This window comes from Suncus etruscus, chromosome 7, assembly GCF_024139225.1.
Source record: "Suncus etruscus isolate mSunEtr1 chromosome 7, mSunEtr1.pri.cur, whole genome shotgun sequence".
In the NCBI taxonomy this organism is placed as follows: domain Eukaryota; kingdom Metazoa; phylum Chordata; class Mammalia; order Eulipotyphla; family Soricidae; genus Suncus; species Suncus etruscus.
In genome coordinates, this window is record NC_064854.1 from 108,918,681 (window position 1) to 108,932,353 (window position 13,673).

Below are 13,673 nucleotides of genomic sequence, written 5' to 3' on the forward strand. Positions count from 1 at the left end.
TCTTAAAGGTGATGTAATCTGATAGCAATGTATTAGTTTAAATAAAGGCATCTACAAAATAAAAAAGTTTTGACAACATTGTTAATTGTAAACCAAAGAATATCAATTAACTTAATAAAAAGCAATTTGCTGCCTGGTATAGGAGTGAAGAGCCAAAGTGTTAGGGAAAATAAAATATTTTGATAGTGAAACAGAGAGATAGTAAAGTGGTGCGGTGGGTAGGATGCTTGTCTTGTACTTGGCCAACCCGGGTATGATCCCTGGTATTATAATCCCTGGCACCCCAAAACTTGCCAGGAGTGATCACTGAGTACAGAGTCAAAAGTAAGTTCTGAGCACTACAGGCTGTGGCCTAAAGAATAAGTGTATTTGATGACATTTAGTTTGTTCCCTACTTCAGCTCATTTGTTTTTTTTTTTTGTTTTTTTTTTGTTGTTGTTTTTGTTTTTTTTTCACTGAAAACCATACTTTTATTAATAGTTTAGAATCAGTGGACAACAAAAGACAATCCAAAACAACAGGAATATAAAACTAGAAGGCAGATTAATATTCTTCATCCTCCTCCTCCTCCCCATCAGCACTATCTGCTCCAACCTCTTCGTAATCTTTCTCAAGGGCAGCCATGTCCTCACGAGCCTCAGAGAACTCTCCCTCCTCCATGCCTTCACCCACATACCAGTGAACAAAGGCACGCTTGGCATACATCAGATCAAACTTGTGGTTGAGGCGAGACCAGGCCTCAGCAATGGCTGTGGTGTTACTCAGCAAGCAAACAGCTCGCTGTACTTTGGCCAGGTCCCCCCCAGGAACCACAGTGGGAGGCTGGTAATTAATACCAACTTTGAAGCCAGTGGGACACCAATCCACAAACTGGATGCTGCGCTTGGTCTTGATGGTGGCAATGGCAGCGTTGACATCTTTGGGGACCACATCACAACGGTATAACAGGCAACAAGCCATGTATTTACCATGTCGAGGGTCGCACTTCACCATCTGGTTGGCTGGCTCAAAGCATGCATTGGTGATCTCTGCAACAGAAAGCTGTTCATGGTAGGCTTTCTCAGCAGAGATGACAGGGGCATATGTGGCCAGAGGGAAATGAATTCGGGGATAGGGCACCAGGTTGGTCTGGAATTCTGTCAGATCGACATTCAGGGCCCCATCAAATCGGAGAGAAGCCGTGATGGAGGACACAATCTGGTTAATAAGGCGGTTCAGGTGAGTGTAGGTTGGGCGCTCGATATCAAGGTTTCTACAACATATGTCATATATAGCCTCATTGTCCACCATGAAGGAGCAATCAGAGTGCTCCAGAGTGGTGTGGGTAGTGAGAATGGAGTTGTAGGGCTCAACCACAGCAGTGGAAACCTGGGGGGCTGGGTATATGGAGAACTCGAGCTTGGACTTCTTGCCATAATCGACAGAGAGACGTTCCATCAGCAGGGAAGTAAACCCAGAACCGGTTCCCCCGCCAAAGCTGTGGAACACCAAGAAGCCCTGAAGCCCTGTGCACTGGTCAGCCAGCTTACGAATTCGGTCCAAGACAAGGTCAATGATCTCCTTGCCTATAGTGTAGTGCCCACGGGCATAGTTATTGGCAGCATCTTCCTTGCCTGTGATGAGCTGCTCTGGGTGGAAGAGCTGGCGGTAGGTGCCAGTGCGAATTTCATCAATGACTGTGGGTTCCAGGTCTACAAACACAGCCCTGGGCACATGTTTGCCAGCTCCTGTTTCACTGAAGAAGGTATTGAAAGAGTCATCTCCTCCCCCTATGGTCTTGTCACTAGGCATCTGGCCATCAGGCTGGATGTCATGTTCTAAGCAGTAGAGCTCCCAGCAGGCATTTCCGATCTGGACACCAGCCTGGCCAACATGGATGGAGATGCACTCACGCATGATTAGGAGTTGTCGGGTTTCCTGGGACGGGAGAAGGCGAGGGGTCGGCGGCGGAGATCTCCCGCTAACAGACTGACAAGGAGTCCGCAGAAGAAGTCCTCTCATTTGTTTTAAATAGTCTATACACTTCAAATTTCTGAAAGTGTCTTTACTCCATATTTTGTGTAAATATATTTTGTTATTTATCTCAGTCTTTTGCCACATATCTTTTGCTGTACTTCCTCATTTTGTAGTTTATAATGTATTTTTTTAAAGATTAGAAAATTTTAACCAAGCTATTTCCCCAAGCACAGAAGATTAACAGAATGGGATGAGTGAAAAAAAAAATCTGAATACTGAGCTTCAGATATTGAGCTTCAGATCTGAGTTAAAGATATGAGCCAGATTTTAGAATGTCACTAGAGATCTGAACATATTTCTATGGAACCCTCCTATTCTGCCTTCTTCTGTGTGTGTCTGCATCATCTTTACATTGCTTTTTTGAAAGTTGCAAAATTGCCTTAGCAAATCATATAGCCAGAGTTGAATATGTAGCTGTTCTCAATTCCAACCTCAAAAATGAGAATAGAACACGAAGAGACAACTGGTTGACCTCTAATTTAATCTTCCAGTAATGGAATTTTAGCTTGCTACATTTCAGCCTGAAAAAAAAAAAAACCTACATCTATTTCTACCCTTTTTTGTTGCCATCAGCCTATGAATAAGTTCTTTGAGATAGATATAAGTGAAAGTATTGTTGAAGATCCTAGTATTTTGCCCCTAACTAAAGGATGGAAAACATGAAAGATTTTCTAAGTTATAAGTAATCTTGGATACAGATGGGTAATAACTCAAAATAATATATGCACTAAATAGAAAGTGTATGTTTTTGGTGCTTTCACCAAAGAAAAACAGTATGACAGTTTGTTTTATGTAACAAACTCAATCTAGTTTAAATTGGCATTAATTTTGCATCTTTCCACATCTTTTTTTGGGGGGGGGGGGGTTTGGGTCACACCCGGCGGTGCTCAGGGATTACTCCTGGCTGTCTGCTCAGAAATAGCTCCTGGCAGGCACGGGTACCATATGGGACACCGGGATTCGAACCAACCACTTTTGGTCCTGGGTCGGCTGCTTGCAAGGCAAACGCAGCTGTGCTATCTCTCCGGGCCCTTATCTTTCCATATCTTTTATGACTTAAAAATTCAACTTATTTTCTTTTATTTAAAAACCATAATTAAAAGTTGGCCATGTTTGAGTTTTAGTCTTACAATATGCACCACATATGAACACTTCCCACTACCAATGTCCCTGTTTTTCTCTCCCTCTCCCCCTAGACTGCCTTTGGGACAGGCATTTAACTCCTATCCTCTCTCTTTTATTTTTTATATATTTTATATTTTTCTTTATATAAAATGTGGCTTGCACTATTATTAATGGAGGGGTACTATGTGTATCATGTTATCTCCATCTAACACCCTGTTATTGTCCAGAGTGATCAGTCTCAACTATCATTTGTCACAGTGATCTCCTCTCTGCCTTCACTGCACTGCTTCACTATTTGTGGCACGCTTCCTACTATCAATTTAATTTTTAAATAATTAAATTAAATTAAATAGAACTATGATTTACAAATTTATTGATAGCTGAGTTTTAGGCATAAACTATTTTGAAACCAATACCACCATCAATGTTCCCTACTCCATCATCTTTCATGTCCACATCTTGATAGGCACATTACAAAGTTCCATTATTGAACCTTACATCTTTTAAAAAATACTTTCATATTCCTGAACCAATGACTAACCAAAGAGATGTAATCCATAGATTGGACTGGGTTAGTTGAGGTTGTATGCTTTCTTGCTAGAGTTCTGAATGTAGTTAGGTTCTCACAATTATGTGGATATCCAAATGTAAATGAAAGACAGTTGAGGAAGGAGAAAGGAAGAATGGGAAACTATCATTTGTTAACTATGCTTATCTTTCCCATTTTCTTAATCATTCTTTTTTTAATTCTCATGACCAACTCTACCTGCATCTCAAAGATTATTATTGGCTTTAAGTATCTGAACAGACAAACCAAGAAAAAAAAAACTTGGTAGTAGGTTGTCACAACATCTTAGAAAAAGTTAAATTCAGCCATTGTAAACGGTAAGCTACTCAAATTGTCAAGGGTAAGCTACTTCAAATATAAAATATGTTTTTTTTTTGATGTCTTGTGAGTAGAGGTTGTGTTTTCATTGCAAAAAAATATATTCAATGCATATTTTCATTTGAATGTGTTTAATTACTCTGTAGTGCTGAGAAATAAATTGTTGCAAAGTGAAGGACAAAAACATTCAAATAGCTCTAACTTAGTGAATACATTTCCCTCAATGAATATAAGTACATGTTTTTAAACAATAACAGCACATTGTGATACTGAATACATTTAATTAGGAAAGTCAGAAATGAGGATAGAAAAAATGACAATAATGGACTTTTCTGTGGTTCACCTGCTTACAATTAATTTTATGGTTTGCTTATCTACCTAAAATCCAGGGATGGGATATTGAATATGTTAAGATTAAATAAAAATATTTAATTGCTTACCTTTTTTGCTTTTGTGATGCTGAAGATCAAACCCAGACTTCATACATGCAAGGCAAGGGTTCCACAATTGAGCTATGTCCCTGACTCCTGAAAATTTTTTGTTTGTTTTTTGGGTCACACCCGGCAGTGCTCAGGGGGTTACTCCTGTCTCTTTGCTCAGAAATCACTCCTGGCAGGCTCAGGGAACCTTATGGGATGCCGGGATTCGAACCACTGTCTTTCTGCATGCCTTATCTCTATGCTATCTCTCCGGCTCCCCAGAATTTATTTTTTCAAACTGATTTTAGGGAGGGGGCTTGGAAGAAAAGAAATCTGGAAACATTTCTACTTGTCTCTTCTCATCCCAAATGTATTTACTTTATAGACTGAAATCAATTCGCACCAAATTGCATTGCTTATCCTACAACCTTTTCTCCTGCAGAAAAAAAAATAAATATATTTTAAGCTACATTGCCCTTATATTTCCTTAGTGGACTTAAAAATCGGTCTTTAATGACATTCTAAAATTCTGTATTAAAAACACATGAAAGTCGATGAAGGAAATTCATAAAAATATTTTATCAAGAAGAATGGTATAAGAGCAGTAGGACAGAAAACCTTCCAGCAGATAATGAGAAAATCACTATGAGTGTACTAGTGTTTATATTTGCATAAGAGCTATGTGCTTTGTTTCAACTAAATATTTTACAATATGCCATCTTTGCCTGTATCATGCATCACTCAAAGTATGGAGCTTTTATTCGTCTTTCTTTCTATTGTTGTGTGAACAATGCACTTCAAACACTTGTCTAAACAAAGTTTATTGCGGCTTTAGGCAGCAGTGATGATTGCTGAGGATATCATACTAGAAAGGGAAGAAAAGAGTTTAGTAGTGTAATGGTTTTACTGCATTAATTTTGGCCTGGATAAAACATTTCTATGGTGCCCATTGACTTGGAATGCTATTGGATCTATTTGCTTGAATTATTACTTTGCACTTTCTTGGTACCGCACATCATTAGTGCCTTGCTAGTTCTGCATGTGAACCTGATATCTTCTTTTGAACGAGCCATTTAGATACAGACCTCAGCTCTGGGGGGTTTTGCAAATTATCAGGAACAGCTTCCAGTCTTGGTGATATATAGCTTGTTGAGAGTAAAGTTCATTTTAAACGTTCCCCAAAAATCAAATAGAGCTTTTACTTGTTGTGAGGCTGTGACAAGCATATAGCAAAGACTGCTTAACTAGTGAATTCTTGTGCTCTGAGACTGCCTGGAAAATCACGGTGGACTTTTTGCTCTGAGTTACTTGGAAATGTTCCTTGCAACCTCGGAAGTTATTGAGAAGCTTGTGCTTGAGGATGATCTGAGGGGTCAGGGCTGGTTATTAATACATATCCTCATGTTATCACAGAAAGTGGGCAAATTGAAGGAAAGCTGGGTCACAAATTTGATATCTAGAAGTTAAAAATGTTTTAGAGGACTATGGAGAAAGCTATAACTGTGATTTAGAAGAAAACTGAAATTAATATTTGACTAACCCTAAAGCATGGGCAAAGAAAGTTCATAACTTGGATGGAGGGAATTGGCTCTAGGAATGAATTCCTGTCTGTTGAGTTATGCTTGGTCCCAAATGAAATTAGAAATGAAACAGTGTTTTGGTATTAATCACAGACATAGCACAGTAACTGCTGAAGGCAATGGCCAAGGGAAGTAAGTAAGCAGAGAGATTATATCCTTCAAGCTGGGGTCTCTGTTAATTTTATTCTTCAGAATTCCTGATATCCTTAAGCAAACAGATTCCTAGCATCTTCTCAACAGACTACTGACTATAAATCTTGAGTATGAGCCCTTGAGATAAAAGTCTTTGAAAAGAAGCTCTGTAGCAGGTTCTGAGGACTAGACAGAAAAACCTGCGGAGAGTATACTAGTGCAGAAAAAAAGTCTAAGGACTTTGAATCAGAGCCTGTTAACTCTTTATTTTCTATACAGCTATGTGAATATAACCTGTAGCTTGACTTCTTTGCACTTAAGCTCTTGGCTTGCTAGATGGAGGTAATGCAGTTACATCATTCCCATTGTTCTGTGAGTGAGAATTATCATGAAATTGCTCAACACAGTGACTGGCATTAATAAATAAATGCTCTGCATAAATTAATTAGTATTAGTGCCTGTTCAGGCAGCATTCGTTTCTCAGTCAAATCACCTAACCTGCTGTGTGGGTTAGTAATAGAAAGAGCACTTGTCTTCCATTTATGAGGTTCTGGGTTTGATCTCAGCACTGATAAAATGTTTTTTAAAAAAGACCTAAATAGGAGCCGGAGAGATAGCACAGTGGTAGAGTATTTGCCTTGCAAGCTGCTTATTCAGGACGAATGGTTGTTCGAATCAGGGTATCCCATATGGTCCTCTGAGCTTGCCAGGAGCGATTTCTGAGTACAGAGCCAGGAGTAACCCCTGAGGACCGCTGGATGTGACTCAAAACCAAAACCAAACCAACCAACCAAACAAACAAACAAAAAAGACCTAAATATACCCAGGTCATCTTTTCTATCAAATCTCAGAACAATTATAATAGTGGCTATTCTTCAGTATCTATGCTCAGTCTCGGAAGAGACTCGGAAGAGACTCGGAAGAGACTCGGAAGAATTGAGTGCTCAGTCTCGGAAGAGACTCGGAAGAGTTGAGTTGAGTGTCAACTAACTAAAAGTTTAGGCATCACTTTAGAAATGGGTGGAAATAATAAGGGGCTCAAATGATGAGGTTCAAAATCTGCACTCCCCATGTCCTAATTCTTTTTTTAAATTAATATCTTTATTTAAGCACCATGATTACAAACATATTTATAGTTGAGTTTCAGTTACAAAAAAGGACACCCCTTCACCAGTGCAATATTCCCATCACCAGTGTCCCCCCCCCCCAATTCTTTTCTCTTTCTGGTTTTTGTTTTTCTTCAATGTTTTTTGGGGGGTGGTGTTGGACCACACCAAGTGGTGCTCAGGGATTACTCCTGGCTCTGCTCTCAGAAATCGCTCCTGGCAGGCTTAGGGAATCATGTGGGATGTGGGATTTGAACCACTGTTCATCCTGGGTCTTCTGTATGCAAGGTAAATGTCCTACCGCTGTACTATCTCTCCGGCCCCCTATTTTTAAAAGTTTTTACCTTTAAGAGAGAATAAACTGTTATTATTGCAGGATTGGAGCCTCCTAACTTTATCATCTCAATGTAAGAAAGTTACTTTTGAATTGAATTTTAGTCTCCCCATAGGCATAAGTTGTTTAATGTCTCCATTTCCCCAGATTTAAAATAGGGCTAAGAAAATTTTCTGTTTATAGGATAGTGCAAGTGCTGATGACATCGTATGATGGAACACAGAACAGCAAAAATTCATAGTAAGTGTTAGATGTAATTACATGGGATCATTCATGAATGGATGGATTTGATTAAATTCTTTAGTGTTGCAACTCTTTTCTCCTTTCACTTAGCACATGATAGTTACTGCTATTGGGATCCATGTGTTCATTTAACACTATGCCAACTGCATTTTTTACAAGAAACTTAAACGCAGTTACGTGCTTATCATTTCTTCCAGTTCAGCAGAACACAGATCTCTGTGCCACAAGAAGACACTGATTTCCAGATTTCTTTTGCCAAAAGAAACCCACCTGTTTTGAGAAAGTACTGATGAAACAAGGGCCAGCAGGAAATGCCCTTCCCCTCCTTTTTTTTTTTTTTTTCTTCATACAATAGGCTTTCTTTCCTTAATGAAAAACATTTGCAGCCTTTTAAAAGTCCTTTATGGAGCAATAGTTCTCCCAGCAACTTTTCAAGGTGTACTTTCTACCTGCTGGCAGAAAGAAAAAGTAATGATTAGCAAACATTAAAACTTTGATGTCAGGTAGGATAGGCAGAACCAACACGAAGGGGATGATAACTTCAAGCCACATGAACTAGCAAAGCTTTTTTGGAGATCAAGAAAAGTCATATAAAGATGTCAAAAATATTGGCAATACCAAAACAATTCGTAACTAATAAAAATGGTGTCCCGCCCTGCAATAAAAATCAAAGGAAAAAAGCAAGGCCTTAAGTTCAAGAAATGAGCACAATGCACAAATCTTGAAATCCTTTTTATTTGATATATGTTGAAACTCAAATTGCCTAATTAGTGTACAGAATTTTAGAAGTCAGTTAAAGTTAGCAATGATGATTTGGAAAACTTGACAAATGGGGTTTATCCAGAATGTGCTAAGGATCACTTATTCTTGTAAGAGACTAAATAGACTCTTTGTTTCTCAAAGGTAAAATCAGTTTTGCTGGGGAATTTATATATCTGCCTTAATAGAGCTATAAAATTATACTATCTACAAATGCTAATATCTGGCTAATTTCTTTGAATTTCAGGTGAAAGCAGAGGCAGAGTCATTTTTAATGTCTACTATTTATAATTCTTAAGAGAACATGAAGAATGGAAACTTCCCCTGCCGCATAATTACTCATAGTGATTCAACATTTTGGAGTGCCAACTCTACCACGCACATGCATAGGCATAAGTATAAGAGCCCTTATCATGAGGGGTTTTTACTTTTATTCAATGAAACTGATTGTTTTATGAGAGATAGACAAGCCTCCCTCTGCTGGGATTAGCTTCATTTCACCCCTTGCAAAATATGTTGCCTTGAATTTGATTTTTACCCCATTTTATTGTTTTTCTTCTCTTCAAACAAAACCACATAACTTGAACTATCTAGTTCCATCTCTCAAATAGAGGGGGAAATAAGGGAGGTACCAAGACCAAACAGATGTATGATCACTAAGTAGTAAGCTAGACACAGTGGGGACCACTTATTCTAGCAGCCCGGGAGGTGAAGGTGGGGGATATGGGATGCAAGATGGGACTGGGGGTGGAAGGAGGACAAATTTAGTGATGGGAATTCCCCTGATTCAATGTTGATATGTACCTAAAATATTACTGTGAAAGATATGTAAATCAAAATATCAAAATAAAAATGATATATATAAATAAAAATATGTTGCATTGAAATGTGGATTCATAAAATGTAAGAACTGGAAAGGGCCTTGCAGATCATCAAATTCACTCTCCCCCCTAACACCCTCATTTTCCAGAAATTTCAAGCCAGAGAACCCAAGTACTAAGAATCATGACAAATATCATACTGGAAATCTCAGACTTCTAGTATTTCCTTATTTATCTCCTTGCCATATTGTCTCCCTTCATTTTTTAAAGCAGAACATTTGAAAACACAGCCTAGTTTAAATATCAGATTACTATGGCTTTAGCAATTTCTAGATAAGCTATCTGCATGCCCTTTATCTTGGTTTATCTTGTTTATTTAAAGAGATTGCTTTCTAAAGTAAGGTGGAATGGAAGAAGGGACAAGCAAATGTCATTTTCTGTAAAACTTCTCCTGTGAGAGCAAATAGAGAAGAGAAGCCTGAAGAGTGTGGAGACTTGTTTCCTGAGAGAGGCTCAGTGGGCTTGATGACCTTGATGTTCATGCTGTAGTTGTTATGGCAACAGGAAAGTGAAATTATGGTTGCTAAGGGACACTGAACTAAAGCAATCTCCATCACTTACTGGTCACTCTACTCTGGAACTCAGAAATGCACCCAAAGAAAAGATAAGTCCTCAAAACCGATTTTGAAGATTGAGCTAACATCAGGTTATATTTAGTGGCATTTGTTCTTGAAGAAAACTCAAAATTTCTGTGATCATCGGGGCAATTGTTTTTAAAAGCTTAAATGACTTAAATGTGTTAAAGTATTCCAAATGGAAGAAAGCCTCATGCAGCCAAGTCTGAACCTCCCCAGGCAACATGGCACCATTTCATTTATAAACAAATGATTTCTGAAACAAGTAATATAGTCACAGTCTAAAGCTTTGCCTGGAGAAAGGTCAGTATAATTAGTGGAGAAAAAAGCACAGGTTTATACCTGAAAATGACTAAGGAGGTAGTAAATGGAATATTCCCCTCGCACATCTTGAGAGAAGAGTTGTTAACATCAGTGTCCATTTCCCCAAGTAGACTCCAACCCTTTTCAGATCTGTCAAAATCCACAGCATACAAGAAATGCTTTATTGATCAACTAGTTCTGGGTAAGACAGGGATTCTAATTAGTTATAGTAGAATCAAATGCCTCCATCTTTCTGTGCTTAGGACAAAGATCACTTCAATATATTTCACATTTTTTTCTTTCCATCTGGCATATAGTGATGTCTCAAGACATATTTGTTAGTACAAGCATCTTTAGAGATGAACATTTTTGAACATCAACTATTTCAGCAATATATCGTAAATAGTTCCTGCCTTTTAACTCTTTCTTTTTTCTTTTCTTTTCTTTTTTTGGTTTTTGGGTCACACCCAGCAGTGCTCAGTATTTACTCCTGGCTCTATGCTCAGAAATCACCCCTGGCCGGCACGAGGGACCATATGAGGTTCGGGGATTCGAACCACCGTCCTTCTGCATGAAAGGCAAACACCTTACCTCCATGCTATCTCTCCGGTCCCGCCTTTTAACTCTTTCTTTAATTTCTTTCTTCTTCTGGTAGCCTTTCCTCCCTCAATCTTTTCTTAAGCATATCTTGTCTGTTAGAAACCTTGACAGGTATTGGAGGAATTGTAAAATCACCCCCACATGCTGTATCTTCAATAACCTGAGTGAGCCTGAAGCAGGGTCACACATGAAATAATCCAAACCAGGCTAAGGGTGAAACACGTAGTCTGGCAATGTTCTTTTTTCTTTTCTTTTCTTTTATTTTCTTTTCTTTTCTTTTCTTTTCTTTTCTTTTCTTTTCTTTTCTTTCTCTTCTCTTCTCTTCTCTTCTCTTCTCTTCTCTTCTCTTCTCTTCTCTTCTCTTCTCTTCTCTTCTCTTCTCTTCTCTTCTCTTCTCTTCTCTTCTCTTCTCTTCTCTTCTCTTCTCTTCTCTTCTCTTCTCTTCTCTTCTCTTCTTTTCTTTTCGGCCATACCTGGTGATGCTCAGGGGTTACTCCTGGCTATGCTCTCAGAAATCTCCTGTCTTGGGGGACCATATGGGATGCTGGGGGATAGAACTGCGGTCATTCCTAGGTCAGCAGTGTGCAAGGCAAACTCCCTACCCCTGAACCACCACTCCACTCCCTGGCAATCTTCTTATCTAGAGTGAGTTGTCTGCCAGAAAGGTCATTGTTATTGAATATAGAGACCACCCCCCCTCCAGGTGGGGAAGTAAGGATAGAGGAAGGAACAATAGCTCAGGCTATACTGAGCTAGTCTGGCTCAGGTTTACATATAACACAGTCTATGTTTTGGTGCAAAACCAACTTGTAAACAAATAGATAAAAAAAAATAAAACTAGGAATTATCTTTTTTTATTTTTTTTGGTTTTTAGGGCCATACCCGTTTGATGCTCAGGGGTTACTCCTGGCTAAGGGCTCAGAAGTTGCCCCTGGCTTGAGGGGACTATATGGGACGCCGGGGGATCAAATGCCGGGGGATCAAACGCCAGGGGATCGAACAGCGGTTCTTCCTTGGTTAGTGCTTGCAAGGCAGACACCTTACCTTTAGCACCACCTCACCGGCCCCGAGGAATTATCTTTGTTTTGGGTAAAATAAGGTAATCTAACAACTGCCCCATTTTTTTTTTTTTTGAGAACGGTGCATAAGTCATGTTCGACTGTTCTTTGCAAAAGGCAGGAACCCCAGATCAGAACCTAAAAAAGTATTTGTTGGGGCCAGAGAGAGAGCATAGTGGTAGGGCATTTGCCTTGCATGTGGCCTATCCAGGATAGACAATGGTTCAAATCCCAGCATCTCATATGGTCCCCCATGGCAGGAGCAATTTCTGACTGCAGAGCCAGGAGTAACTCCTGTGTGCCACTAGGTGTGACCCCAAAATACAAAAAAAAAAGTGTTTATTATTTTGCGAATGTACAGTAAAAGCTGGGAAAATAGAGAAAAGAAAATCTTTTAGTATCAAATAAGGTGGTGAGAAATTTTAAGCCAGTTGCTGTTGTTGCCAATTCCTAGCAATCTCTGCTAGTGAGACTTGGCTGTAAAGCACCATAGATTAGATTGTATATACACTATTTTCAACATAATCAGCTTTTTCCAGACCCTTGTCTTATACATATCTCAATTTTTAGACTTTACTGAAGATAAACATTAGAACCTTTCTGCAGGTATACTTGATTTGAAACAAGTTCTTTAACATTCTTACATCAAGCACTACTATACTAGCCTAGAGCATTCAAGTTCCTTATCTTTTTTTATATGATTTTTATTTTAATCATTGTAGCTTACATATCGTTGACAATAATATTTTAGGTACATATTAACATAAAATCAGGGGAATTCCCATCACCGAATTGTCCTCCTTCCACCTCTGTTCCCGTCCTGCCTCCTATATCCTCCCCCCTCATCCCCGGGGGCTGCTAGAATGAGTGGTCCCCTCTGTGCCTAGCTTACTACTTAGTGATCTTACACCTCTTTGGTCTCCAAGTTCCTTTTCTATAGACTTCTCTAAAAATAATTGTTAGAACATTCTGCAGATATGCATCATTTGAAAGAACGTTTGCTAAAACATTCTTATAATGAGCACTATAGGAAGTCTATACTATCCAAGTTCCTTTTCCATAGATTTTTATGGACAAAGGTATTTCTGCAGACATACTTAATTTGAGAATAAGTTGCTAAATGATATACACAATCAAACATCATAGCAATTGAGAAACATTAACTAGGATAACTGAAAACCATTATAAATCTAACAACGTTCTGTATTTCCCTGGCACTGTGCAAACTAATATTCAACCACTAAACTGGACACAAAATTTTCTGTTTGCAATAGTGCATAGAACAAAGGAGTAACTATTAAGATATATACAGGTAAAAACACAGTTTAACGAGCAATACAGTGAACGATGCAAATAGAATTAAGAGAGTGACCTAGAAGAAAATTAAATTTTTTGAGCTGACCCAGGTGCAGGAGGTTCTGAAAGCAGCTTCTCCTCAGTTGGACTTTGGCTGGACTTAGATTCTTCATATCCACCTTCTGTGGTGATTACTGGGGTCTCCACAATTGTTGCAAGTCAGACCCTGAAGAGGTTCACAATCACCGGATCAGGGTAGGGTCAGTAACATAATAATCCCCAAAATATTTACATTCACAACACACAATAAGCTGTTTGCAGGTTGGGGAGCCAAGGTCCTTGTACAAAGCACTTCCAGTA

The 13,673-nt window shown here is 38.9% G+C and overlaps 1 protein-coding gene across 1 annotated transcript; it reads right to left on the reverse strand.

Moving 5' to 3' along the window:
• Positions 1–528: 528 nt before the first annotated feature.
• On the reverse strand, positions 529–1,980 carry LOC126013907 (tubulin alpha-1C chain-like). Its single transcript, XM_049777118.1, has one exon. The coding sequence runs from the start codon at positions 1,894–1,896 to the stop codon at positions 544–546; it is 1,353 nt and encodes a 450-aa protein (XP_049633075.1). The 5' UTR covers positions 1,897–1,980; the 3' UTR covers positions 529–543.
• Positions 1,981–13,673: the final 11,693 nt, after the last annotated feature.

Bases quoted from the DNA above. Each gene is read 5' to 3' on its own strand.
- LOC126013907 (XM_049777118.1), bottom strand. From the start codon at position 1,896: ATGCGTGAGTGCATCTCCATCCATGTTGGCCAGGCTGGTGTCCAGATC.